The sequence below is a fragment of the Fusarium oxysporum genome, chromosome 5 (genome assembly GCF_000149955.1).
Source record: "Fusarium oxysporum f. sp. lycopersici 4287 chromosome 5, whole genome shotgun sequence".
Taxonomy (NCBI): domain Eukaryota; kingdom Fungi; phylum Ascomycota; class Sordariomycetes; order Hypocreales; family Nectriaceae; genus Fusarium; species Fusarium oxysporum.
This window is the reverse complement of record NC_030990.1, coordinates 3,373,088-3,398,310: the sequence shown is the minus strand read 5'-3', so window position 1 is coordinate 3,398,310 and position 25,223 is coordinate 3,373,088. Positions and strand designations below refer to the sequence as shown.

The window sequence follows — 25,223 nt, the reverse complement described above, 5'->3', positions numbered from 1 at the left end:
GAATATGCGCAATTCCATCGATATCTTCAGTCTATCAACGTTGCTAGTGACGTTTCCTTCTCAATTCTTGTCAGATAGAAACCCCAGCTAGCAATTCTGCTTCATCTTCCTCCACTGTGATTGAATGGCTCCAGCAGGTTTCGTTTCTCCACTTAGCCACTCAAGAACGGGTTCGGGTTCCTCTTTTTAGTGGCGCTAAGTAAAGCTGGGGTTGGGATTTTGGGAGCGGCCGCCATCAATGTCCCGAGGGACGGACCGTTATGAAAGAAGGTGCTCGTCTTCGCTACCCTTTTCACACAAAATATCAAAAAGTCGCGGGGTCGGGATGATAAGGCAATGCTCGCTTTGACAAGACAAGCGAAGGCTTTCCCCTTTCAATTAACTCATTTGATCATTGACCTTATTTTCGACAGGCCATGTCCACTTCTCGGTCCCTGCTTCATTCAATGGATGTCACCCTGGCTGACATTTGATTCAGCCTCATCCAATACCTGGGTAGTCACAATCCCTGCCATATCGTTATACCTACTAGCCTAGTACCTATAAACTCACCGATTCTTCTGCTTCTACGTTTTCTTCTCTCTTAGCATGTCGTACATTCACCTCTCGATCGAGTTCCCCAAAAAGCCCACCGCCAAGCTTTGACTAGCGACCTGCAAGGACCAAGACGGGCAGCGAATCCGGTGGAGGTGGCTTTTTTAGGACATGTGAGAGATCTATTTCAATCAACTAAAAAACACCCGCCCTTTGGATACCTACAGGAGAGATACTGCTATATCTGTCGCACACGCAGCATCTGAGCTCGTGTTCTTGCATCGCGGTCGCAATGGAAGACTATTTGTTTCGACATTACGTTGACCAGTGTCGCGTTGTCAAAGAAGAGACCAGCTACATCCAGGTCTTCAATTACTCGGTATGTCTCGAATGGGCTTTATATCAAGAACAATGCTTGCTAATACGCTCACTAGGATCCGTTCTATGATGTCTGCGAGGAGCACCCCTTGCCCGATGATGAATTTGACAACTTTCTTCATCAAAGGGTAAGTCAATGTTTTTAACTGCAAAGTATCTCAAATCACAGGACTCAATTGACAAGGATAGGGTGCCTTTGCGCCGCCAGATCATCTGAGGTCTGGCACCAAGCTTCTCAGTGGTGTACGAATAATGTGAGATTCAAAGTCGCAAAATATCGAGATAGAGCCCACTAACGCCGCCGCCAAGAGTTCAAAAGAACGCCAAGCATCCCGATACGTTTCTCCCAAAGGTTATCTCACTTCCGCCGGATAGATACAGTTCCATGGTTCGTACCTTGAACTTGCCACATCGAGGAATCGAAACGACTTCAGTAGTTGGTCCTTTTTTCTGGTCTGCTCACGACCAGGATGAAGACGAGCCCCATTTGCGTGAGTTTCTTCCCCCCCTGGGCTCCTGAACTTCATCACCTGACATCTTACCAGAAATTGTCCACCGTAAATCAGATGTTCTCAAGAAAGGGAGAACACGAGGCTGGGAGATGCTTCTCTCACATTCCCTCAAGACCGGGGTCACCACCGGCTTCATCAAAGGCACTCCCAGCTCAGAAGTTGAAAAGTCCTTGACTCATCTCAAAGCATGTGCTAACCAAGTTGGACATCCCATGTTACTCCCCATCATCATCCTCACGTATGATCTATCTCCCGAAAATGACGAGAAACAACGAAAGGCTCGGCACTGGCTTCGCCGTCTCGAAAATGCCGTGAGTTTGCGCAATGAAGTTGAGGAGCAGGAACAGTACTTTCAAAACGGATTTATCGATATCGATGGTCTAAGTCGTGATCTGGTTGAGTGCCACGGCAATGTCATGTGGAAACGACCTCAAGCATATGAAGCACTAGTCAAAGAGATGGAAAAGGCCATGGAAACCTTTCGTTTCGCTTGGATGACACTGGCTCCTGCGGCCGAGGAGCAAATTGAAGCTGAAAGAAAGCACCGCAAGGAAATTCAAAAATTGCATCGAAGTATGGCATCTCGTTTGGACTTTTACAAAGTCAAGCTCAAAGGCTTGGAGAATTACATTCATACAACTCTCGAGAGACTCAAGGTTCAGCGGGAAGCGGTCAGTCACCCTCAAACTCATCACAGGATGTTACTGATTCTTGAATAGCTCTATAATATCATGTCACAGCGTGAAGCGAGACTGAACCTTGAAATTGCAGGAGAGCAGAGGCGAATAGCCCATGCTAGTAAGCGAGACAGTACGGCTATGAAGACATTGTCGCTCATGGGTGCCCTATTTTTACCCGGAACATATCTCGCATCCGTATTCAGCATGACATTCTTTGACTTTGGAAAAGGTTTGCTATGGTTCTCAATTATCTATTGGCGTTGCTAATTTGCTGACGCAGATGCCGACCCTGTCATTTCTGTTGAGCTTTGGGTGTACTTTGCCATAACGGTTCCCGTAACGGCGCTGATAGTCGGAGCCTGGACGTTTATCGACAAACGTCGCCAAGAGCAGCACAAAAAGGACGACGCAGACCTGGAGAAGAATATCGACAAGATGGAAAAGGAGATCATGTTTGCCCTTAGGAAGCGAACAATGAGTAAAGCCAATACCTGGAACACTGTCAGCCCACCCCCGAAGCCATGAGGAAGAGGAAGCCACTGCTTGAAATTTTGATGCCATTATGGAAATTCTTGGCCACAACGCGATTTACGACTCATGAACACAATGACGCCATTTGTGACGATATGGACGACTTCACTTCATAGATAAAACCAAATTTGACGAACACGATGCATTATACATACATATATATATATATTCGTATATAAATACAATACGTTAAAATATGAGCGTCTTATGACAGGATCAATAGCTGCCTCCATGATATCCAGGTAGCATCCAGTCCGTTTCCTCATGTCCGACTTACAATAAGAAACGACTCACGCATGAACATGTCAATAAAACCCTAATTAGTCCTTCAACTCCACGACGGTTTATCCATACCGACTCTAGTAGGGAAGATAAGACAGTACAAAAGCATAATAAAAACCAAAGAGTTCTTGCTTTTCCCCAAAAGACCTTGCGCCGCCAATGTATAGAAATGATGTTGCTAGATACGAATCTGGCCTTCGCTAGAACCACCAAACCATCTACGGAAATCAGGTCCCGAGCTTGATGATCCAGCACCTGCAGTATCATCGTCGCCACCCATCCACTTTGGCTTCTTGATATCGTTAAACCATTTAGGGGCTTCGATACCATCCATGGTGTTTTTCATACGGTGACCGATGATGGTAAAGAGGTTATCGTCTTCCGGCGGCTCGTCGTTCCAGTTTGCACCATAGCGATGTTCTGGGCCACGGCGGGCATTCGCAGCTGGAGCTCGAGCTGGAGACCGAGCAGGTGAAGAAGCGGCGCCATGGGCGGATGGTATAGACAAAATTGGAGCAGATCTACCACCAACTGTTCCAGCAGCCCCTATTCTAGCAAGTGCATCTTCTCTGCGATGAAAGAGGGTGTTTCCACCTAGTTCACGAGAGATGAGATCTCGGCCTTCCCGCCAGGATCCGGTACCATAAGTGGTGCCATTCTCTTCTTCGTCGTCCATTACATCCATACCAACAAAGATTCGTTTGACTCGACCGTAAATGCCAAAAAGGGTAGCAAACACAGGGAATAGGACGACCACAGGAAACAGGTCGTCAAAATAACGACCTAGTGGCGTAAAGTCGATGAGCTGTCCAAGAAAGTGATAAAAGACAGTCTTGTTGTAGACCTGGCTCGAAAGGAAGGTGATAAAGTTGTAAGAGATAGGAATAGTCAGTTTGGCCACCTGCATCGCATACCAAAAAGCGGACTCATGAGCGGTGTTTCGTCGAACAAGGGCCCGACCTCGCCAGACTTTGACCTCGGTCATCGAAATAAGTGCCGCTGCACACATGTAGCAGATCCAGAATGACGAGATGGCCTGTCCAGCGAAGCCGACCTCAGGCTTATCGCCAACCCAATGATGAACCACAGTTAATCTGATGATAGAAAGCTTGGGGAATGCAAACTTGACGACCTCAGACCAGACGATACAAGCCGAGGCTGCTGCCAAGAATAAACCGAGAAGGACTTGAGCATAAGGCAAGATTTGGTAATAGTAGAGGTATCGAGTATATGGTGTCAGGATGGCGGTCTTTTCCCAAAAGGTTGCATGAGGTGACACTTCGCCAAAGTCGAGCTTTTTCGATGCTGCCGAGTCCAGGATCGCTTGCGTTTCGGCAGCTTCTTGAACGAGGTCACTCCAAGCGTTGACATATCGAGATCGAGCGTGTCTGGCGCGCACATACTTCCTAGTGAGATCGGCAAGATACTTTTCGGTGATGACATGTGGGATAATATTGCTATCGGAGCTGGAACCAAATCGGGTGCCTCGGGGTTGTGACTCGGGAAGATTGGCCATTTCTTGCAGTTCTTCGATCCAGTCTCGGTATGTGTTTGCGCTTCCTGTCTTGCGTCGGCCAAGCTCCGCAACCTGAACCTCAATATCCTCAAGTTTGGTAATCGAGTCCTCCATCTCTTCGTAAACCTTGGGCGCCTTGCTCTGGAGTCGTCGTAGTCGTCCACTGATGCTTGCGCCGCGCATGAGTCGTCGAGGTATCGATACTAAGCCGTGACCCATGAGGTAGATGGCGAGAATTAATCCCCAACAGTATGCGAGAGCCATAATAGTTCCCTTAATAACGTCGACCTTGAAGGAGAAGCCGGAGGAGATGACATAGTAAATGAGCCCCACGAAACCAAAACCTAAGACAATGGCGTGAAACTGGGCATTGCTACGAACCGAGTACATGAACTTGTCGTATGGTTCTCGGTATCCAGAGTCGGAGTATTCGGCAAGGATTGGAAGAATAAACCTGTATATACTCGTTAGTCTCCACCGCGATGCAGTGCACCAAATCATCATACCATGTCAATGCAAATGTCAACCAATATGAAATGCGCCATGAAACAAGTATGACTCGCTCAGGTAGCCATATTCCCCTTGACTCTTCATCACCAGTAACTGCGCTCGAGGCAAGATCGACCGGAACGAGGATCACGACAATGGTTGGTAGCCATAAGGCGAAGAAGATGGGAATGAGATAAAAGGCTGGTGTCGTTCGTAGCGGGAGATAGTATCGTAAAATAAGGAGAACGACGAGAGATATGACAACTAAAGCGATGCACGAGAAGATGGCAGAGCCAACCGGCGACGAACTGCTTGTTATGTGTAACATTTCAAAGAGTCGAAGCGCATGGCGCACAAATTTGTAAGGATAAGGTCGAAGCGAAAGTCCAAGTTCTAAAGATGGTTTGGTTTGATTGACTGAGACTTGAGTGACATGCGATAGCCAGGGGTACACGGACCGTTCGGACTTAGCCTGAGGGTACGTATTGGCAATATCTTACGTCATTTCCCCTATGAGGCACACACCCGGTTTTGGGGTAGATTGGCCTGGAAAATTGGGCGCGAAATCTGAATGGCGTTGGCGCATCTCCTTGGCCCAGGAGCATTTAATTGAATCGCGTAAAGTCGCGTTTCGGTGGACCCCTTCACCCAGACAACGACAACCATTCACAACTCGAGCGCATCGCGACTTGGATTCCATCTTTTTCAGGACTTCGTTGCACCAGGTCGCATTGTGTTTCTGATCGACGATTTACTCTTGCTTTCGTTAAGAGCAAGCACAAAAAATGGCAAACGTCGAAGAGTGTAAGTCTGGCGGCTGTCACAACTTGATTTGCCAAATACTGACACATTTATTGAAGGGCTTGCCAACGCCAACGAGGCGATTCATATCAGCCTGGTGTCTCCCTCCGAATCTGGCCTTCAACATCTTGCTACATTTAACCCTCGACACACATACTCGATTTTCGGCGAGGAAGAACAGATCTTTGGCTACAAAGATCTCAAGGTCAGCCTGCGGTTTCGCGCTAACGATATGCGACCGCACTTGAAGACATCCTACAGCAAGAAGTTCAAGGTTGTTGGAGGACCTGAGCCTACAGATGTGGCAGCTATTCTCAAGGAAGGCAATCATTTGCCTAAGAGTATGTAACTCTTCCTTGAACGCGCAACAAGAAATACTAACAGCACCTAGTCGCCTTTGCCACAGCAAGCGATTTCGAAGAGAGCTCCAAGCTAATGGGCGATAACTGGGTACCGTCCGGAACCCTTCATGCGACCTTCGATAGTCCTGATGGCGAGTACGAAATCTGGCGCGGAAATCTCGCCGACCCAGCTATCAAGCAACTCAACAGCCGCCTGCAGATATTTGTTCCTCTTTTCATCGAAGGAGGCACTTATATCGGCCAAGATCCCGAGATGGACTCAACAGAGCTTGATCTCTCTGATGCCGATCGATGGACATTCTTTGCCCTTTATCAGAAGCGAAAGGTGGCGGACAAGACCTCGTATGTGTTTGTAGGCTACTCAACCATCTACCGATTTTACTATTTCCAGCCGCCCACGCCCCCAGCATCGCCTCGAAGCGATGAGTGGGAGCTGCCAAATGGTGAGGTGGACCTCGCCGAGTTACCCTCCCGAACAAGACTATCTCAATTCGTTATTTTACCCCCTTTCCAGGGCAAAGGCAACGGAGCACGACTCTACAAGACCATCTTCGAGCACTACCATAAGATTCCCCAGACGTATGAGTTCACCGTGGAGGACCCAAACGAAGCCTTCGATGACTTGCGAGACATCTGCGATTTGCAATTCCTCCGCACGATGCCCGACTTCAACGACCTGCGACTTGATACAGAAGTTGCCATTCCTAGGAAGGGAACTCTGCCAAAACTGATTGTTGGCAGTGACAAGCTTGAGACTATTCGACTTCAGGCTAAGATTGCACCTCGCCAGTTTGGTCGGGTCCTCGAAATGCACCTCATGTCTCAACTTCCCAAATCAGTACGACCAACAATGGACATTGATGGAGACATGCCAGAAGCTACACAAGCCGACAAGCACCAGGGCAAGGTCTGGAGTCTGATTGTTAAACAGCGACTGTACCGTCACAACAAAGATGTCCTATCTCAAATCGAACCTCATGAGCGCGTTGACAAGCTTGATGACACTCTGCAGGGTGTTGGACTAGAGTATGCGCGTATCCTGTCTGCCTTGGAACGCTCAGCGAAGCACTCTCAAAGCCAATCAATAGCGAATGGCAAGCGAAAGCTGGACACAGAGGAAACTGAGCAGGATACCGGTAGCAAGAAAGCTCGCGTTCAGAATTCTTAGGTGTTTATGTATTTTAATTTCTTGAGGCTTAACCGAATGAACGGATTAGCTAGGCGTTGGGAATAATGGACGGAGAAAAATGTATGATCTTGTGTATGAATCAAACCATTACACCTATATCCGGTGTACTTAACCTATGCTGTGCCATGCCATGCCATGCAAACAAACAAGCCTATTATCTTAACAGAGGCGAGAATAATTACCCCCCGAAGGTCTGCAGCAAGAACTGCCAAGTACTATCGAGTCTAAGATAAGATAGAAGAAGGTACTAGGATTTTGTATTCTTTCCCTCGCCATGTCCGCGACCTCTTTGGACTCTAGTTTTGGTTCGTAGACTGGTTCCAGTGATTGAAAGTCCGAGACTACCTCGGGGTCTGAGATAGGCAGGGAACATGAATATGATGGTTGCCAGGACTTCCTGGGAAGTTCTGACCGATCATCGTGGTCATGATCCATTCATTCATAACGTGCACCGGGAAACCTGGTGCCATTTACACCGTCAGCCCCCTTTCCAATCTGACCGGCCACAACAGCGGCCTCACGTACAGCTCTTGAGACGGAGCCACGGACTCTGCCCTCTTCAAGAACCAAGACACCACCAATAGTGCAGCCACCGGATGTACAAACCTTCTCCCGGAGAAGAGCAGGGTGCTCGCCATTTTGGACAAGACCAGCAGTACCTCTCATAGACTGAGTAGCCATGCGCTGAGCATCGGCACGGGGAATGCCCATAGCAACAGCGCCATCAATGGCAGCTTCTAGCACCAGGGCAAAGAAAGCGGGACCTGAAGCACACAGAGCTGTCGAGGCATCCATATGTCGCGTGGGAAGGTAGACAACGTCACCAATGCGCCTGAAGATCCAGGTAACAAGGCTCTCGGTGGCATGGTCGAGGGGAGAACTAGGAGAAGCGATAACAGTCATCGATTCACGGATCACGGCAGCTGTGTTGCACATGGCCCGGACAATGCGGCATCGACCATCCTCCTCTGGGTCCTTGGAGGGTACAGCGCCGTGGAGAGCGATTTCGATGTCCTCTACTGTGATACCAGCACAAACGCTGACAAGAAGCTTGCCGTGCAGAGCTTTTGAAATACCAGGCTCGCTAAGGATCTCTTTAACCATCCATGGCTTGCAAGTTAGCAGAACAACCTCAGCCTGCTGAACGGCACCAATGTTGTCGTTGTGGACAACCTTGAGAATGGAGGAATGCTCCCAGAGAGCGCCCTTGACACGCTTAGCGCCCGCAGCAGTAGCAACGCTGGCAACGAAGCGTGAAGGTAGTCGTTCAGGCACCTCGTCGCCAGGAGTTGAGGTTCCTGATCTGGGGAGGGACTGGAGGGGCTTAGGTCCTTGCATCTCAGCGAGTGAGTTTAAGATACCACTGAGGATAGCAACTCCCATGGTTCCTTGGATTTGTTAGCAGATGAAAACTTCGTAATAAAACACCCGCAGAAATATATAGCATCGTCCTCAAAAGAACGACGATCCGCATCTGGTGCCAAGGGTATTTCTGTCGACTTACCACAACCAAGAACAGCCATTGTGAGGTCTGTACTGCCGTTTGAACCATAAGGCGTGAGAGCCATTGTGTTGGGAGACATGATGTTTGCAGTAAACGAAAGAAAAAAACCACTTGTTATCCAAAAGTTTTATATGGAGGGGAAAACTTTGATATAGAGGAGATGCTACCTGAGTCAAGGACGGGGGCCCAAGTGGTTTAGTGGAGGAAGCAATGGGGGGAAAACGGAATTGAGAATAAGAAAGATAACTAAAAAGCTGGGGAAATGGAGGAAGAGAGCATATTTATGCGGAAAAATTCTACTTATAAACAAATGCTACCTGTTTACTGAGAAGCAAATGCGCGCAAAAGATTGAACTTTACCAGGTAACGTAAAGTAAAGTGCTTTTGCTGCCCAATGCGCATCCTGGCCACACAGTCAAGACGAAGCAAAAACGGAATACGTCGAAAATAAGGGGTAAGTTTGAGACTCACGCCCGTTGATATTTCTATGTACAAACTCTCCAAACGGGTGCTATTCACCGAGAAAAGAGACGAAGCAAATTGCCGACAGGCAAAGTCTCACCATGTCAGGAGATGAAGACCGTCAGTGCCCTCCCGTTGGGTTCCGACTTCTTCCAGACAAGCCCAAAGCCTAGCCTGGACCGTGTAAGTGAACCCCTGTGAAGTGAGGTAATTCGTGAATCTGACGCCCCTGAGCATGCTTCAGGGCTTCACCAGAAGACCTTCACACGCGACAGGTCTTCACCGGGATCCTCTTATGGTTAGACTCATGCGATACACCTTCGGCTTGTCCGGGCCGGATCGATTCCTTTCGTGTGAAGGAGGGATGAAGCTGGAAAAGAAAAAGAAATATTGCGGGACGGTGAGACCTGGTTATTCCCGCCGGTTTCAAGATCTCAAATTCGCTCCTCAGCACGGCCACAACGTGGCACAGCTCCTTTCCCTTGCAGACCCACTATCAACTTCATCAACAAATTATCTGGGCTTCTCACCTACCACCTAATTCAGCTAAACAATTTACATACTGTAGCGACCTTATACCAAAGCTTTTTGGTGTTCTTTCTTGCTGCCTTTGGCTGTGATACTCTCAAGCCGTGGTTGGTTTCTCAAGTCTTCCGGCCTTCCGATAGTATATCGCTTTGAGGTTTTCCATTTTGCACAACCAACTCACGGCGTTCTCATTATGGCCGACCCATTTGAAGTGCGAATGCGCTTCACCTCACAGCTTCAACATCTCAACGCGTCAGTTACATCTGCTCAGAAAGCCGCACAATATGCGCTTAGATTCAGAGATATGGATGAGGACTTGCATTCGTGCATCCTGGAACAGCTTGAACGAGTAAGTCGGACCATTTTATCTCAGTGGACTCGGCATTGACACAAGATAGCAGAACAATATGAACATACGTGCCAATATCATGTACTTTATCGAGCACTTCCTAGATATGGCGCAACGTGACGGACACCCCGACTACATTCGAATGATGCAACGGGACATTATCCGTGTCGTCGATGCTGTTGCCCCGGATGATGGGTCAGGTGCTGCCAACGTCAAAGTGGTCCGAAAGGTGAGTTGATCCCCGCATCATGGCGCAACCCCAGATTTGTTCTAGAACCTGTGGCTCACATGTCGGTGCAGGTCTTGCAGGGTCTTCAAGGAAAAGGGTACCTGGAGCCGCAAGCAGTCAGTCAGATCGAAGATGTCATCAAAGAACGTGAGACAAATGTCGAAGACCTAGGCCTAGCTTCACCAAATGGAGATGTCGAGATGACAGACATGCCCCCTTCACAAACCATACCTAAGCCAGGTCGACGGAGCACGTCACACCAGCTTGACAAACGTCAAATTGAGCAACGAATCGAGGAGGACCGCGAGCGCCACAAGCGTGAGCGCGAAAGCATTTGGGCAGTGCCCAAAGCCGAGAACGCTGAGATGGACAGACTGTGGGAGGAAACGAGCGACTTTGGAGAAGACGACGACCGTCTGCTCACCGAAGAGCTGGATGACTTTCAAAAAGAGATGGAGATACAGTCTAATTGCCAGCATCATCATGGAGCAGCGAACGGCAACCGTCACTAAATGGAACCGAATCATCTTGCATTGTTATGGATATTTGTCGGCGTTCGGTTCTGGGCTCGAATTAGGATTGAGAGAAAAGTATTGATACCCGTCGTTTTCGGCATGGCTGGCTAGCGTAGCGAGGTTTCAGATCGACCTGCCATGAGAATTGAGGTCGTATGTAGGTGAACAATACATTTGTTCAATATGATATCATAATTAAAAAGAACCCATCGCTAAATGAGCCTTTCTAAGGGTACATATTGTTAGATACTAGTACAGATGTTTTTACACATGCAATCCAGCCATCTATCGTGCCAAGTCGCCAGTCGTTGTGCCCCAGAGATCCAACCATTTTACTCCATAACCACAGTGGCGCCCAGCTCCTTCATGGCGGCGATAATCTTCTCAGCATCTTCTTTCGGGACGTTCTCCTTCATCATCTTGGGCGCACTCTCGACGAACTTCTTGCTATCCACCAAGCTCAGACCGAGCATGTTCTTGATCTCCTTGATAACCTTGGCCTTGGATGGGGCATCGAACCCTTGCAACTTGAGGGTGAAGAGTGTCTTCTCGGCGGCAGCAGGAGCAGCCTCCTCGGCTTCTTCGGCGGGGGCAGGGGCAGCAGCGGGAGCGGCAGCAGCAAAGCCGCCTATGGGCATATCGGGAATGTTGAGCTTGGTCTATCGGGAGGTTCCAGTTAGCAATTATACGGCGACAAAATAACCCCTCCAAGGTTCAATTGAAGCCCGGTTATTGTCCTCACTAACCTTGAGGCTTGAAACAAGGTCAGCAGTCTCCAAGAGAGTAAGCTGGCTGATCTGATCGACAATGGCTTCGATCTTGGGGTTGGCAGGAGCGGCATCGGTTGAGTTCCATCTCCTCGAGGCAGCTGAGATTCGGACGAACTGTGTGGGTGCCCGGGCAGCGCGAGCGGATCGGAGGTGGCGAGCACAGCTCTGGGCGGCGTACCGACAAGACATGGCCATTTTTGTGATTGCGGTTGGCTGGGGGTTGCTCAATTCGAAGAGTCGTCGCGTGCGGGCGTCTGAGGAAGCGTCTTGAAGTTTTTCGAGCTGTCTCGATGGTTTGGCGGGCTAGCGGCTGTATCACGTGTATAATTGGGTCTTCACTTACATCGAACCATTGCATCCTTGAATTGAAGCATTCCATCCGACTATGCACATTGTTGAAACTTGCATGGGTTGAGGCATGGAAGAAGTAAATGCTAGAAGTCGTCAAGTATATAAGCTCAAACGATATGATGTGGTTGTTGAAACGTTATTGATTGACCCAGCCTGGTAGGCAAAGGGCGTTAGCATTCCGGTGAAGGATATAGGCGAGATAGGTGTCTAGGCGAGAGGATCGCCGGAATTATATTGCGATAAATTACGGCCAATCTCGCAAAGATGCAAGACACATCTTCTCAAATTACCAAGTTTTACTGTAAATATAACAAGAATAATCGACGTTCAAGCGGATTGATTAGAGAATGAAGTGTAAAATCAATCCACATACGCCAGGTTCAGAACTAAAGCAGATTAGCGTACTGACCTTGTAGTGGCTGATAAGATAACGAAAAAAAAGTTCAAGAGAGCAGTTCTCAGGTTTAGCTTGGAAGCACCACAAACCATCGACAGCCGAAATTTCGTCAACAGAGAGCGCAATCATGGCAATGATTGATGTCTCGCGGCAGAGGAGGTCGCTCCTTGCGGATGCGACTGTATTGGAACATCTGCCAGCAGAAATACTGGCCATTATCCAAGACCAGTCCTCGACGAAACTGCTAGATGCTGTTGCAGAGGCCGCTCTTTGCCCGCCACTTACAGAGCGTATCTTTGCGCATTTCGAGCATGTTTTCCCAGACATTTGTGCTCGATGGATTCTCAACCCCGGAAATGGACAACAGCGCATACGAATATACTCAGCGTTAGCCCGAATTCTACCCTTTGCTCCTTACCTTTCAACATTTATTGAATACGCCTCCTCTACTCCCGAACAAACGACGAATTCACCCTCTCTCCGACTCCCACCCTTACGGTTAGACCAGAATGCCATGGAACAGGATGGAGAGATCCTCTTACAGAGCCTCCTTGTTGTTTGGAGGTTAATCAGTTTCGATTCGCGCAATTTTGGCCCATTGACATCCGCTGCCTTGATGCAGACCTTGTTTAAGCATGAAAGCAGAGCTGTGCGTTATCTTGCGACTCGAATTTTTATCCAACTCCTCCATGGGTCCGATTGGAAGCTTGAATCTCTTATTCAGGAACATATTGGCAAGAGTGAGGCTATCCTCGCAGACTTCGACGGTCGATCGATTGATTATGGATTCCTTTCGCTGTACGAACAGTCTCGAGTGAAGTCTTTCCTGGCCCTGCGCGAAGAAGTGCAGGTCGCCCACGAGGCTGCAACAGGTGATTCTCCGCTCGCGCAAACCCTCACTCCTTACGTCGTGTGTTATGGCAACGTTATCCTGCCCAGACCCCTAGGTCCAACCGGAGAACCCTCCAACCTTGTCCTCACCCCCACGACCGTCTCAAATTTGGAGCGATTAGCGACTATGCTCCGTGAATCTGACCCAGTAATGTTATATGGTCTTCCTGGCGTTGGAAAGACGGCCCTTGTTCACGAAATAGCCAAGCAACTCGGCATGTATTCTAACATGGTCACATTGCACCTTAATGAACAAACGGACGCGAAAATGCTTATTGGGCTATACTCGACTGACTCGAAGCCCGGTAGCTTTCAATGGAGGCCCGGTGTGTTGACAACAGCCGTGAGGGAAGGTCGATGGGTATTGGTGGAAGACCTTGATCGGGCGCCGACTGAGGTCCTTAGCACGCTGCTACCCCTGATCGAAAGAAAGGAACTCCTCATCCCAAGCCGAGGCGAAAGAATACGAGCAGCCAGCACTTTCCGACTTTTTGCAACTGTGCGAACGTCCAGGGGAATGAATGGCCGAGAGAATCTGCCAAGTCTGGTTGGCATTCGTTTCTGGCAAACTCTGAGTACACAGGCCCTCGCAGCGTCTGAACTCGAGGATGTTGTGGCTCAGACGTACCCCATCTTGCGAAAGTTTATTCCTAGCATTCTGGCAGTGTATGCTCGTTTATATCGTCTTGGCTCCACGCCAGGCGCTTTGGCACGAGGCCGAAATATTATGGATCGTCAAGTGACATTGCGAGATCTGCTCAAATGGTGCCGAAGGTTGCGCGAATGCTTGGTCGCTGCTGGGTCAAAGACGGGAGAAGAGCCAATCACCAAGACAACGAGTGATCAGATGTTCTTGGAAGCTGTTGATTGCTTTGTTGGAAGTTGCCCTGATCCCGAAATTGGCAAACAGCTCATTATTGCGATTGCTGAGGAGATGCAATTACCCAAGGAATTAGCAGAGCACTACTTCACTACACACATACCCAATCTGAACGAGAGTGATAACCAGTTCAGCATTGGACGTGCTGTGTTACGGAAGAAGAAACAATCGAACCGAGTTCAGAAATCCAAACGACCCTTCGCTAGCACAGCGCATGCCAAGAAGCTGTTGGAACAGATTGCCGTAGCTGTCAAGCTAAATGAACCTGTCCTTCTTGTGGGAGAAACCGGTATCGGTAAAACAACTGTTGTACAGCAATTGGCTGAGTCTTTGGGCCATAAGCTTATTGCTGTCAACTTGTCCCAGCAGAGTGAAGTCGGCGATCTTCTCGGTGGCTTCAAGCCAGTCAACACTCGGACGTTGGCGATGCCTCTGAAGGAAGAGTTTGAAGACCTTTTCTCGGCGACAGGTATTTCCGCGTCAAAGAATCAGAAGTATCTTGAACAAGTTGGCAAGTGTTTTGCCAAGGGGCAGTGGTCAAGGGTGTCAAAGCTGTGGAAGGAAGCTCCTAAAATGTTCAACAAGATCGTCAAAGAGCTCGAAAGAGTTCAAACCGAACAAGCAGAGACCAGGAATGACGGCGAGCAACCGACAAAACGTCGAAAAACTCAGTCAAAGCTCCAGACCCTGCTCGATCTACGTCCAAGATGGGATATGTTTGCTCGTAATCTTGAGCAGTTTGATGTACAGATCTCTGGAGGTTCAGGCAGCTTTGCTTTCTCTTTCATGGAGGGAAATTTAGTCAAGGCTGTGCGTAACGGTGACTGGGTTCTTCTTGATGAGATAAATCTCGCGTCGCCTGACACGCTTGAGAGTATCGCGGATCTCCTGACCGGACCTGACGAAAGACCATCCATTTTACTCTCCGAAACTGGCGAGATTGAGAAAATTGAAGCACATCCAAACTTCCGCATTTTCGGTGCGATGAATCCTGCAACCGATATCGGAAAACGCGACCTCCCAGTGGGCATTCGCTCCAGATTTACTGAAGTCTATGTTTCCAGTCCTGATAAAGACCTTAAGGATCTTCTGACAATCATCAAGACATACCTGGGAAGCAGCAACAGCAAGAATGATCAAGCGGCAGATGATATTGCCCGTCTATATATCAACACCAAGCGACTAGCTGAGGAGAAACGGTTAGTCGATGGCGCGAACGAAGTACCTCATTTCAGTCTTCGAACCCTCACACGAGTTCTTAGCTATGTGAACACCATCGCCCCCTACTATGGTGTTCGAAGAGCTTTGTATGAGGGTTTCTCGATGGGCTTCCTTACCCTCCTTGACCGAGAGTCTGAAAAGATGCTTGTTCCCCTAATATCCCACCACCTTTTCGAGAAACATGGAAACCCCCAGTCTCTACTTTCCCAGGCCCCCAAACACCCAAATGACGGAAAGCAGTATGTCCGGTTCAAGAATAAGAACAGAGACAGACAATACTGGCTGTTCCAGGGCAGCGAAACCCCTATTGAGCGGGAAGACTATATCATTACCCCTTACGTTGAACGCAACCTCCTGAACCTTGTCCGAGCCACTTCTACAAGACGTTTCCCCATTCTGATTCAAGGCCCTACTTCTGCCGGAAAGACAAGTATGATTGAGTACCTCGCAAACTTCACTGGTAACAAGTTCGTGCGAATCAACAACCACGAACACACCGATCTTCAAGAATACCTGGGCACCTACATCTCAGGTTCTGATGGGAAGCTCCGTTTCCAAGAAGGCATTCTCGTTCAAGCAATGCGCCAAGGTCACTGGATCGTACTTGATGAGCTGAATTTAGCACCGACTGATGTCCTCGAGGCCTTGAATCGTCTTTTGGATGACAACCGTGAACTTCTGATCCCCGAAACACAAGAAATTGTCAAACCTCACGAGAACTTCATCCTGTTTGCTACTCAAAACCCTCCTGGTCTTTACGGCGGAAGAAAGGTGCTCTCAAGAGCGTTCCGTAATCGATTCTTGGAATTACACTTTGATGATATTCCCGAAGACGAGTTGGAGTTTATCCTTCAGCAACGAAGCCGCAACACCTCTCCTCCGGATTGCCGAAGAATTGTCAATGTCTATAAGGAACTCTCCAGGCTTCGCCAAACCAGTCGATTATTCGAGCAGAAGGACAGTTTTGCGACACTTCGTGATTTGTTTCGCTGGGCATTGCGAGAAGCTGATACCCGCGAGGAGATTGCTGCTCATGGATTTATGCTATTGGCCGAAAGAGTCCGTAATGAAGAGGAGCGTATCGCAGTTAAGGAGGTCATTGAAAAGGTCTTCAAAGTGAAGATTAATCCCCTAGACCTGTATTCCGCTACAGTGGCCCCTGAACTGAAGCAGTTCACCAGCAAACCCAACAGTCAAGGCGTGGTATGGACGCATGCGATGCGCCGACTTTATGTTCTTGTCTCTCGGGCGTTGCGCAACAATGAACCCGTCCTTCTGGTTGGTGAGACAGGCTGTGGAAAGACGACAGTTGTTCAATTGCTTGCGGAGGCATTGAAGAAAGAGCTTCATATCGTTAACGCTCACCAGAATACTGAGACTGGTGATTTGATTGGTTCACAAAGACCTGTCCGTAATCGTGGAGCTATTGTCGATGCTTTGGATGTGGATTTGAAGTCGGTTCTGCAAAGCCTCGGATTGGATGTCTCTGGCTCCGTAGAAGATCGTCTTGATCGATACAAAGCACTGGATCTTTCAGTCAGCAGCGACATTCCTCAAGAGGTGAAAGAACGTATCACTGCACATGAGACGCGAAGCAAGGCTCTGTTTGAATGGGCGGACGGAAGCTTGGTTGAGGCCATGCGAGAAGGCCATTTCTTCCTCCTGGATGAGATTTCCTTGGCCGATGACTCAGTATTGGAGCGTCTGAACTCTGTACTCGAGCCCTCGAGGACACTTCTTTTGGCCGAGAAGGGAATAGACAACTCTTTTGTCGTCGGAGCAGATGGCTTCCAGTTCTTCGCTACTATGAATCCTGGTGGCGACTTCGGAAAGAAAGAACTGTCGCCCGCGCTGCGAAACCGATTCACTGAGATCTGGGTTCCAGCTTTGTCTCAGACCGAGGATATCTATGAGATTGTTAAGACAAAGCTTCACGGTGACTCTAAGCAACTGGTTGAAATTGTGGTCAAATTCGCTGCTTGGTTCAGCGATACCTTCAGATCTATGGCTTCAGCATCATTCTCCGTCAGAGAAATTCTCGTCTGGGTACAATTTATTAATACCTTTCAGTCCGACGAGCCTATTGTTTCATTGGTTCATGGTGCCTCTACAATCTTTATTGACAGCATCGGTGCGAACCCTTCTGCTCTTCTAGCCACGGATCCCAAGTCTCTTGGTCAACAGCGACAGAAGTGCCTTGACAAGCTAAGCGAACTCATCGGCAAGGATGTGTCTGGCGTTTACGAAACTCATCCGGAGCTCTCCATGGATGATAGTTCTCTGACAATTGGGCACTTCAGCATACCCCGTGCTTCCACAGGCGTCGCTGATCCTGGCTTCGCTTTCCATGCGCCTACCACTCGTCTGAACGCTATGCGAGTCCTTCGTGCACTGCAAATGCAGAAACCAATTCTTCTCGAAGGTAGCCCTGGTGTAGGAAAGACGACTCTGGTTGCCGCCCTTTCTCAGGCATGTGGGCAGCCATTGACCAGAATCAATTTGTCTGACCAGACCGATTTGATGGATTTATTTGGTACAGACGTTCCAGTCGAAGGAGCAGAGGCTGGTAATTTTGCCTGGAGAGACGCGCCGTTCCTGCAGGCTATGCAGAAGGGCGAATGGGTACTCTTGGACGAAATGAACCTTGCTTCTCAGTCTGTTCTGGAAGGGTTGAACGCCTGTCTCGATCACCGAGGTGAAGTTTACATCTCCGAGTTGGACCAAGTCTTCAAACGTCATCCAGACTTCCGCCTGTTTGCAGCTCAAAACCCTCACCATCAAGGCGGTGGCCGAAAGGGATTGCCCGCCTCCTTCGTTAATCGTTTTATCGTTGTGTACGCCGACGTCTTCTCGGACGATGATCTGAACTTGATCGCAGCACACAATCACCCCAAGATCTCTCCATCAGTGATCAGCCAACTTATCCAATTTGTGTCTCAGCTGGATCACAAGCTTGCAGTTGAGAAGTCATTCGGAGCTCAAGGGAGCCCTTGGGAATTCAACTTACGCGATGTGCTTCGCTGGTTAAAACTTCTAGACTCGCCTGATCCACTGCTTCAGAACGCCTACGCTGATGACTTCCTCGATATTATTGTGCGACAACGTTTTAGAACGGAGCGAGATCGTGAGGAGGTCAACAACCTCTTTACTCTTATCTCTGGGTCTTTGCCACGACAACATAGCTTGTACCATGATATTAACCCAATGTTCGGACAAGTTGGTTTGGCACTACTTGACAGACACCCTCATTCACAGCCAGAACGACTTCCCAATATTGATATTGTCCCTCGGCTGCCTGAGCTTGAATCAATCATGATTTGCGTCAAACAGAATGTTCCCTGTATCTTGAGCAGTCCGTCAGGCTATGGCAAAACCGTTCTTCTGGAACATGTTGCGGCGTTGGCCGGAAAGTCACTTGTGGTGTTTCCAATGAACGCCGACATCGATACGATGGATCTTGTCGGTGGCTTCGAGCAGGCGGACCCTCTCCGGGAGGTCAACGCGGCACTCCGGGCCCTTCAGCTGGATCTTCAAAACACTATCATGTCGGCTGTGCCTGATGATATCCCAATCGGAGCCCTTCATCTACTTCATTTGCTCGATGGATTTACTGGCGACGTTGACTCCCTTCCCCCGATCACCACTTCTGTAGAACACCTACTTGGCAGTGTACCTGCAGACTCTGAGGTGGCAACTGCATTGTCAAAGGCGCTTATCCCCCTCCAGCATTCTTTAGTGCTAGAGAACCCCCGTTTTGAATGGCTGGATGGTGTTATCGTCAAGGCCCTACAGTTAGGTCAATGGTTGGTTCTTGATAACGCGAATATGTGTAACGCCTCAGTACTGGATCGATTGAATTCTCTCCTCGAACCGAATGGATTTCTGAGTATCAATGAGCATTGCGGACCTGGTGGAGAGCCAAGAGTCGTACGCCCTCATCCAGACTTCAGGATCTTCTTGACGATGGACCCACGCTACGGCGAACTCTCCCGCGCGATGAGAAACCGCGCTGTTGAAATTCACATTCACACACCACCACCATCCCTTGACCCCTCTTACCACCGCGTTGTGAGTGTGGAGAGTAGCCTTCAAAGATACAACATTTCCCGCCAGATTTCCGATACTGTTTCTAACACTGGGGGGTCTGTTGAGGTCATCGAGCGGGCTCTTGAGACACTCTCGATTACTGATTTATCTGTTTTGCCTCGGTTTACGGGCACTCTATCCAACCATTACACACACAGGAGGGCATTAAGCTCTGCAGTGACCGAATTGCTCAGCTTCCTGAACTCAAGTAATGGGGCTGATGGTGTCAATGGGATTTCTCATCTATATAGCTCTTTGCCCATTCCTGAGGGACTCAAACCTGCGCAACCATTGCATCCTCTAAACAACTTCCCTATCGCCCAGCTTTTATCTGCACCAGACCAAGCACGATGGCTTGGTGCATGCTTGGAGTTTTATCATGAACTCAATCGCCTGCAGAATTCAATTGAGGACCAGCGATGTCAGGCTCAGGTCAATAAGTTGACTGCTCTCAACCGACTCCAAAGATCACTGATAAGTGACCGCGTCGCCGCTGTGTCTAAGGATGCCACCGTTAAGCTAGCTTCCTTCTTGCTGTCTGCAATCAACACGGCAAAAGAATGGCTCGGCTTCAAATTTGAGTCGTTCGAAACATGGATGGAGCGAGTCCGCATTGTGAGGGGCACCGTGTGCTATCTCAAGAGGACCGTCCGTCTTGGTATTGAAACCGACTTTGACGAAGCAAAATTTCAAGCACACCTTGCTCAAGGTGCAAACTTCCTTCAAAAACATTTGGATGCATCGATTGGGTCCCAAGAAAAAGAATTTGTCTCTCTGCTCATCGAGCGGCTGAGCAAAGACTTTACTGCTGGTTTCAAATTATCGACTGGTCTAAGCATGGAGTTGCTTTGGCACATTTTCAGACCTACTCCTTTGCCTACAAAGATGATTCTGGATCGCACAATAGAACTCGAGAAACTAGGCTCAAGATTCGATTCATTGCGATGGAAGGCTGGAGCATCAATTCCTGATCTCACAAAAGCTATGGCTACACTGGAAAAGGCTTCTGGAATTCTCCGTGAGGACGCTCCTAATGTCGACAGCCTCCTACAGGACCTTACTACTGAAATTCAGTCTCTGGAGAGTCGAATCGGGGTCGACGAAGTAGAACGTAAGCCTTTCATGATGGAAGAGTTTGAAGCACTCCGCCAGGTTTCAATGCTCAAATCTCTGCCCTCAGGCGACACAGAGCTACAAGTGTTGTCCGATATACCTACACAGGCAGGAATGATGCTGGCCAGCTCTAATCGTCAAGCCGCGCTTCTTCAATCGGTGGAGAACCTGGTTTACCAGAACAAATTCTCTTGGGATGGCAAATTTGTTACTCGTCTTTGGTATAAGCTGCAAAGCCTAGGATCCGTCAATCTTGGCTCATTGGCTCTTCTTGAAGCCGAGCTTCCAATCGCCGGCCGACAGATCATGAAACTGAGTGCGGATGTGGTGGCAAACCCTCTGACACGGCTCAACAATGTTCTGTCCCAGCTTGTCCTCGAAGTTTTCAGCGCCCATAAACAGAGTCTCAAGCATGCTGTTATTGAGGCCGCCCAGCTGGCATCCCAAGACCTTGCCCACAGCTCTCGTGCTTTTGATGATCTGGCGCCCCGAATCGAGACAGACCACTTCCGCGAAATTGCAGTCGAGCATCTCATCCCGGCTCTTAAGGCTCTTGCAACTCTACAATACGATATTCAACGAGAGGCCCAACTCTCGGCCTTTGCATGGATTCACTTCAGCATCGGAACCGTCAAGCTGTACGTTCCGGACCGCATTTTTGATCCGCAAAGCCGACCCAAGATGGAGCGCGAATTCCTTCAAGAGATGCATGCTGCCCTCAATATGGGAACAGAGTCGCTGAGGACATTTGAAAAGCTTTTTACTGGGCAAGACACGAATGAACGCATTCGATTGCTCGAAGCAGAGTCTGCTGCCTTAGGCCCCCTTCCCGAAGAGGCCCGCCCTATCTACAGACCAGATCAATCAGAGTTAAACCGCCTCCATGCTGAGTTCTCAAACGTTCTAAAGGCAGTTACAGGTCCTACATTGTCCTCGGCACTTCAAATTCTCGACAAAGATCCGGCCCGAGCAACCGAGGAGTTGCAGCTTGTCAGGGAAAATGTTCTCAGACTCTTGGATCGACTCTCTGCTCGTTTTGAGGCATATCAAGACATGACTCGGCCTACGTCAAACCTGCTTCGTTGCCTCATGATAGGGCTCTCCCTTTGTGACGCTGCTTCAGCCCATAGCCTGGCACCCGCTTCTTACCAGCTTCTCGAGGTCACTCCTTTCTTTGGTGGTAGTATGTGGAATCAAACGGATGGCCAATTCTCGTCCAGAACATTTGAGTTTCTCAACTACATGTCAGTAGTTGCTAGCATTGAAGGCATCGACAATATCGAACAACAAGCCCGCGAGATGGTGTTCAGAAGTTTCCACAGTTTGTTTGACGAATGGACTAAGCGACTTGAAGCAGACCGCAAAGAACAAACCGCCAAGGGGAGTCTGTATCGCTTTCGAGGTTCCCTGGAAGATGAGGAGCAAGTTGATGCCGAGGAGTTCAATGAGCTGTTTCCGACTTTCGACGATGACGAAACCGCGAATGTCCCAACCAACAAGAAGCCGGATGAAGTCCGGGATCAGTCGCTTCGAGTGGCCGAAATTCACAAGAGTCTCTTTCTCAACCCACCGCAAGCTACTACGGCTTTAAAGGATGCCTGTAAATCTGTGGGAGATAGGATTACTTCAGAAACCATCGACCACAAGAACATTGACCGTAGTCTGACAAGCAAGATGTTGGCCGGAACCATGTTCTTCCTGAATGACAAGCTTGATTCTCTCGTATCACACACTGTGGACAAATCCTACAACTTCTACACAGATGCCAACGTTCCTGAAGCCCGCCAGCTCGTTGTCCTCATGCACAAAATAAAGTCTCGGTTCCGGGAGCTGCAAATGGTCGACGAAATCGGACATATGCAACCCTTGGCTGATGTCATTCATGCTTGCGAACAGGTCCTCGAACTTGTTTATACCGAACCTTTGGCCAAGATTCTTCCTAAGGTTGAATACCTCCACAGCCACGTATACGAATGGCAATTCGGCGGCTGGGCTAGCAAAATATATGGTGTTCTTACTCTTCACAACCTGCTTACGGATACGGTCATCCGCTGGCGACGATTGGAACTCTCAACTTGGGCCAATCTCTTCGATATGGAACAGAAGAAGTGTCAAGATGATGCTTATTCTTGGTGGTTCGTTGCTTATCAAGTTGTTATCGCTGTGCCTCTGTCTTTGGTCGAGGTCCCCAACGAGTTGGAGGAATATGCTTCTTCTCTCATCTCAAGTCTGGAGATGTACTTCTCGACAGCAATAGTTGGGCAATATGGAGCTCGGTTGGCATTGCTGTGTCAACTTCAGAGCCATCTCAAGCTATTGACTGAAGATTACCCAGTACTTCAACTTATTTTGCATGCGTTGTCCAACTTCATCCAGTACTATTCCCGCTACGAGAAGATTATGGATGAAACTATCTACAAAGGACGCCTTCCCATTGAGAAGAAGATGAAGGACGTACTGCTAATGGCTAGCTGGAAAGACACAAATATCAATGCACTTCGGGAAAGTGCTCGCAAGTCTCACCAGAAACTTTTCCGAATCATCAGAAAGTTTCGCGGTGTTCTTGGTCAGGAAGCAAAACAAATTATTGAACAAGGTTTACCTGATCAAGACGTCCACCACGCAAATTATGTAGGAGATAAATCTCCTATTACGGATGTTTCTGCGGACGTGTTTTCTAAGCTTAACAACGCTCTGCCAGGGTGGACCGATGGCCACAAGCGACTTGCTAACGTCTCTAAAACTGTCTCTGTCATGCGAAAGATCTCAGACAATCCAGAAATGACAAGCCAGGTACCTCAAATTGTTGATGACTACGTCTCTAGCTTGAGCGAGTCAATGACGGAACTTCGCAAAGAGACACCACCATTTTTGACCGATGAGAACAAGGACCAAGTCAAGCACTTGAAGACAAGAAAGAGGAAACTGTTTGCAGATACCCTGCGCGATCTTCGGCAAATGGGTTTCAAGCACAACCTAGGACAGGACAAGCTTGCGGAGCAGGCATCACTATCAGTTGTGTTGTCGTCAATGCAGCCTGTGCATCTTCCTTCGAACAATTCTGCCGAAGCCATGGACTATCACTTGCACAAGATTCTCGATCTAGCCCCCAAGGTCAGGGCTGCTTCTCGAGATCATTCTGAGGATCTTACCAGTGCCGAGGTTGCGCGAAGTGCTGGGTTTGTTGAAGGAATGCTCAACCTTTTACTGACTCAGAGATATTCGATCACATCTGGTGCCTCCCTTTTATCAGTTCTTGAACAATCCACAGCGCAATTCAACCGCCTTGGACTTTCTCATGAGCATGGACTTCTCATTCGTAAGACAGCAGTCTCCGACTGGAAACGCCTTGGCCCTTGGCTTGTTCAGATTCTCCAGCATGCCATTCATTTGATTGAAATCCATGAGAAGCTGGGGGAAATGAAGTACACTGCGACTATAGAACAGCTGAAGTCGTGGCACGGGCGATTCGAGTCTCTCCATACTTTGAATGTTGGGTTCGGCCAGCTTCCAGATGGTGTGTCTTCCGAAGCAGCTGCTCGTGCTGAGGCGAATTTCTCGAGTGAATTGGCTAGTTTCCGCGCCAACCTCGAAGAATTGAACACGGAGCAGCCGGAACTCTCTTTCATTCTTGTCCAGATTGTTGGCTGGACCAAGATTACAAAAGAAGCCGCACCTAGCCTTACATCCGACGACATGGAGATAACCACTTTTGCAAATGCTGTCTCGACACTTTGCGATAAAATCCTAGTCGCGATGGAGAGCGTGAAGAAGGCCGCAAAGGGAATTAATCACAAAGAGGGCGAACCTGCTTGGCTCACCACTCACGCCGACGGCTTCGTAAATCTCTTTACCAAACTCCGTATTGCTGAGGTCGAGAGGAGTGTGGCCAGCTGTATCAAGATGCTGAAGCAGATTCATCTCGAAGAACCGAATCTCAGCCAGGCGGCCATGAGTCTTATGACGATCGCATGTCCTGTCCTGAATGAGTATGTTAATCTCGCTCAGCAGACCCTGATGCAAGTTATCGACATACACAGCGCCATAGCACATATGTCCTATAACATGACCAAGACGTTCACTCAAATTTCCTCTCAAGGGTTCTGTACACCACAAGAAAAGTCTGATGAAACCTCTGGTGAATCTGGTAAAGTGGAGTCTGGAACTGGTCTTGGTGATGGTGAAGGTGCTGAAGACATCAGCAAGGACATCCAGCCTGATGAGGACTTGTCCGAGCTTGCCCAAGAAGCCAACAAGGAGGAGAACGGCGAAATGGAAGATGAAAAAGATGCGGTGGATATGGCCGATGAGGAGCTTGAAGGAGACATGGGCAGTGTCGATGGGGCCGATGATGATGATGAGGGTTCGAAGAATGGAGATGAAGAGGAGGAGGAGAACGATATGGATGAAGAAGCTGGAGAGGTCGATGACCTAGATCCCACTGCCGTTGACGAGAAGATGTGGGATGGAGAGGATGAAGAAAAAGCCGACAAAGACCAGCAAGGTGAAAAGGGCCAAGGGGCCAGAAGAAAGGACGATGAGCAAGATGGCAGCAGATGAAGATGCAAAGAAACAAGAGGGCGAGGAGCAGCCAGATGTTGACGACTCTGGTGAACAAGACGCAGAGGAAGATGAAGCTGGTGCCGAAGAAGA

At 48.8% G+C, this 25,223-nt stretch overlaps 8 protein-coding genes across 11 annotated transcripts in view; 5 read left to right on the top strand and 3 right to left on the bottom strand.

The window, feature by feature from the left end:
- The first annotated feature begins 553 nt into the window (after positions 1 to 553).
- On the top strand, positions 554 to 3,612 carry FOXG_02165 (uncharacterized protein). Of its 2 annotated transcripts, XM_018379489.1 has the most exons (7): positions 554 to 913; positions 969 to 1,040; positions 1,102 to 1,166; positions 1,222 to 1,403; positions 1,458 to 2,095; positions 2,144 to 2,333; positions 2,385 to 3,612. In XM_018379489.1, the coding sequence occupies exons 1-7, from the start codon at positions 827 to 829 to the stop codon at positions 2,627 to 2,629; spliced, it is 1,479 nt and encodes a 492-aa protein (XP_018235536.1). In that variant the 5' UTR covers positions 554 to 826; the 3' UTR covers positions 2,630 to 3,612. The 2 variants fall into 2 exon arrangements, with proteins under 2 accessions (XP_018235536.1, XP_018235537.1); XM_018379490.1 differs by lacking the exon at positions 1,102 to 1,166 and having other exon boundaries at positions 577 to 913; positions 2,385 to 2,851.
- On the bottom strand, positions 2,364 to 5,574 carry FOXG_02164 (uncharacterized protein). The gene is made up of 2 exons (XM_018379488.1): positions 4,940 to 5,574; positions 2,364 to 4,887 (listed from the first exon to the last, which is right to left on the bottom strand). The coding sequence occupies exons 1-2, from the start codon at positions 5,248 to 5,250 to the stop codon at positions 3,096 to 3,098; spliced, it is 2,103 nt and encodes a 700-aa protein (XP_018235535.1). The 5' UTR covers positions 5,251 to 5,574; the 3' UTR covers positions 2,364 to 3,095.
- FOXG_02163 (histone acetyltransferase type B catalytic subunit) lies at positions 5,527 to 7,818 on the top strand. The gene is made up of 3 exons (XM_018379487.1): positions 5,527 to 5,726; positions 5,783 to 6,064; positions 6,115 to 7,818. The coding sequence occupies exons 1-3, from the start codon at positions 5,708 to 5,710 to the stop codon at positions 7,251 to 7,253; spliced, it is 1,440 nt and encodes a 479-aa protein (XP_018235534.1). The 5' UTR covers positions 5,527 to 5,707; the 3' UTR covers positions 7,254 to 7,818.
- FOXG_02162 (pyrroline-5-carboxylate reductase) lies at positions 6,146 to 10,175 on the bottom strand. 2 transcript variants are annotated; one of them, XM_018379486.1, is made up of 3 exons: positions 10,089 to 10,175; positions 8,779 to 10,003; positions 7,152 to 8,662 (listed from the first exon to the last, which is right to left on the bottom strand). In XM_018379486.1, the coding sequence occupies exons 2-3, from the start codon at positions 8,855 to 8,857 to the stop codon at positions 7,710 to 7,712; spliced, it is 1,032 nt and encodes a 343-aa protein (XP_018235532.1). In that variant the 5' UTR covers positions 8,858 to 10,003; positions 10,089 to 10,175; the 3' UTR covers positions 7,152 to 7,709. The 2 variants fall into 2 exon arrangements, with proteins under 2 accessions (XP_018235531.1, XP_018235532.1); XM_018379485.1 differs by having other exon boundaries at positions 6,146 to 8,662; positions 8,779 to 10,175.
- On the top strand, positions 9,352 to 9,543 carry FOXG_18242 (uncharacterized protein; the record flags this gene model as incomplete). The annotated part of the gene is made up of 2 exons (XM_018398303.1): positions 9,352 to 9,423; positions 9,475 to 9,543. The coding sequence occupies 2 exons, from the start codon at positions 9,352 to 9,354 to the stop codon at positions 9,541 to 9,543; spliced, it is 141 nt and encodes a 46-aa protein (XP_018235533.1).
- Positions 9,642 to 11,143, top strand: FOXG_02161 (uncharacterized protein). Of its 2 annotated transcripts, none has more exons than XM_018379484.1 (3): positions 9,642 to 10,117; positions 10,170 to 10,346; positions 10,418 to 11,143. In XM_018379484.1, exons 1-3 carry the CDS (start codon positions 9,962 to 9,964, stop codon positions 10,856 to 10,858), a joined length of 774 nt encoding a protein of 257 aa, XP_018235530.1. In that variant the 5' UTR covers positions 9,642 to 9,961; the 3' UTR covers positions 10,859 to 11,143. The 2 variants fall into 2 exon arrangements, with proteins under 2 accessions (XP_018235530.1, XP_018235529.1); XM_018379483.1 differs by having other exon boundaries at positions 9,645 to 10,117; positions 10,167 to 10,346.
- FOXG_02160 (uncharacterized protein) lies at positions 10,648 to 12,364 on the bottom strand. The gene is made up of 2 exons (XM_018379482.1): positions 11,608 to 12,364; positions 10,648 to 11,520 (listed from the first exon to the last, which is right to left on the bottom strand). Exons 1-2 carry the CDS (start codon positions 11,824 to 11,826, stop codon positions 11,194 to 11,196), a joined length of 546 nt encoding a protein of 181 aa, XP_018235528.1. The 5' UTR covers positions 11,827 to 12,364; the 3' UTR covers positions 10,648 to 11,193.
- Positions 12,365 to 12,506: 142 nt separating this feature from the next.
- FOXG_02159 (uncharacterized protein) overlaps positions 12,507 to 25,223 on the top strand; it is a gene marked incomplete at both ends in the record, with an annotated part of 14,866 nt that continues 2,149 nt past the window's right edge. The window contains 2 exons of the mRNA XM_018379481.1: positions 12,507 to 19,439; positions 19,857 to 25,074. Coding sequence (XP_018235527.1) covers positions 12,507 to 19,439; positions 19,857 to 25,074 — 12,151 coding nt within the window. The remainder of the gene's footprint in view (positions 19,440 to 19,856; positions 25,075 to 25,223) is intronic.

Coding starts and splice junctions, on each gene's coding strand:
- FOXG_02165 (XM_018379489.1), top strand. CDS start 827: ATGGAAGACTATTTGTTTCGACATTACGTTGACCAGTGTCGCGTTGTC. Junction 1,041..1,101: donor ACAACTTTCTTCATCAAAGG/GTAAGTCAATGT, acceptor TGACAAGGATAG/GGTGCCTTTGCGCCGCCAGA. Junction 1,404..1,457: donor TGAAGACGAGCCCCATTTGC/GTGAGTTTCTTC, acceptor ACATCTTACCAG/AAATTGTCCACCGTAAATCA.
- FOXG_02164 (XM_018379488.1), bottom strand. CDS start 5,250: ATGTTACACATAACAAGCAGTTCGTCGCCGGTTGGCTCTGCCATCTTC. Junction 4,888..4,939: donor TTGACATTTGCATTGACATG/GTATGATGATTT, acceptor GAGTATATACAG/GTTTATTCTTCCAATCCTTG.
- FOXG_02163 (XM_018379487.1), top strand. Junction 6,065..6,114: donor AGGCAATCATTTGCCTAAGA/GTATGTAACTCT, acceptor AACAGCACCTAG/TCGCCTTTGCCACAGCAAGC.
- FOXG_02162 (XM_018379485.1), bottom strand. CDS start 8,857: ATGTCTCCCAACACAATGGCTCTCACGCCTTATGGTTCAAACGGCAGT. Junction 8,663..8,778: donor AATGGCTGTTCTTGGTTGTG/GTAAGTCGACAG, acceptor AACAAATCCAAG/GAACCATGGGAGTTGCTATC.
- FOXG_02161 (XM_018379483.1), top strand. CDS start 9,962: ATGGCCGACCCATTTGAAGTGCGAATGCGCTTCACCTCACAGCTTCAA. Junction 10,118..10,166: donor TCCTGGAACAGCTTGAACGA/GTAAGTCGGACC, acceptor GACACAAGATAG/CAGAACAATATGAACATACG. Junction 10,347..10,417: donor ACGTCAAAGTGGTCCGAAAG/GTGAGTTGATCC, acceptor ATGTCGGTGCAG/GTCTTGCAGGGTCTTCAAGG.
- FOXG_02160 (XM_018379482.1), bottom strand. CDS start 11,826: ATGGCCATGTCTTGTCGGTACGCCGCCCAGAGCTGTGCTCGCCACCTC. Junction 11,521..11,607: donor ACCTTGTTTCAAGCCTCAAG/GTTAGTGAGGAC, acceptor ACCTCCCGATAG/ACCAAGCTCAACATTCCCGA.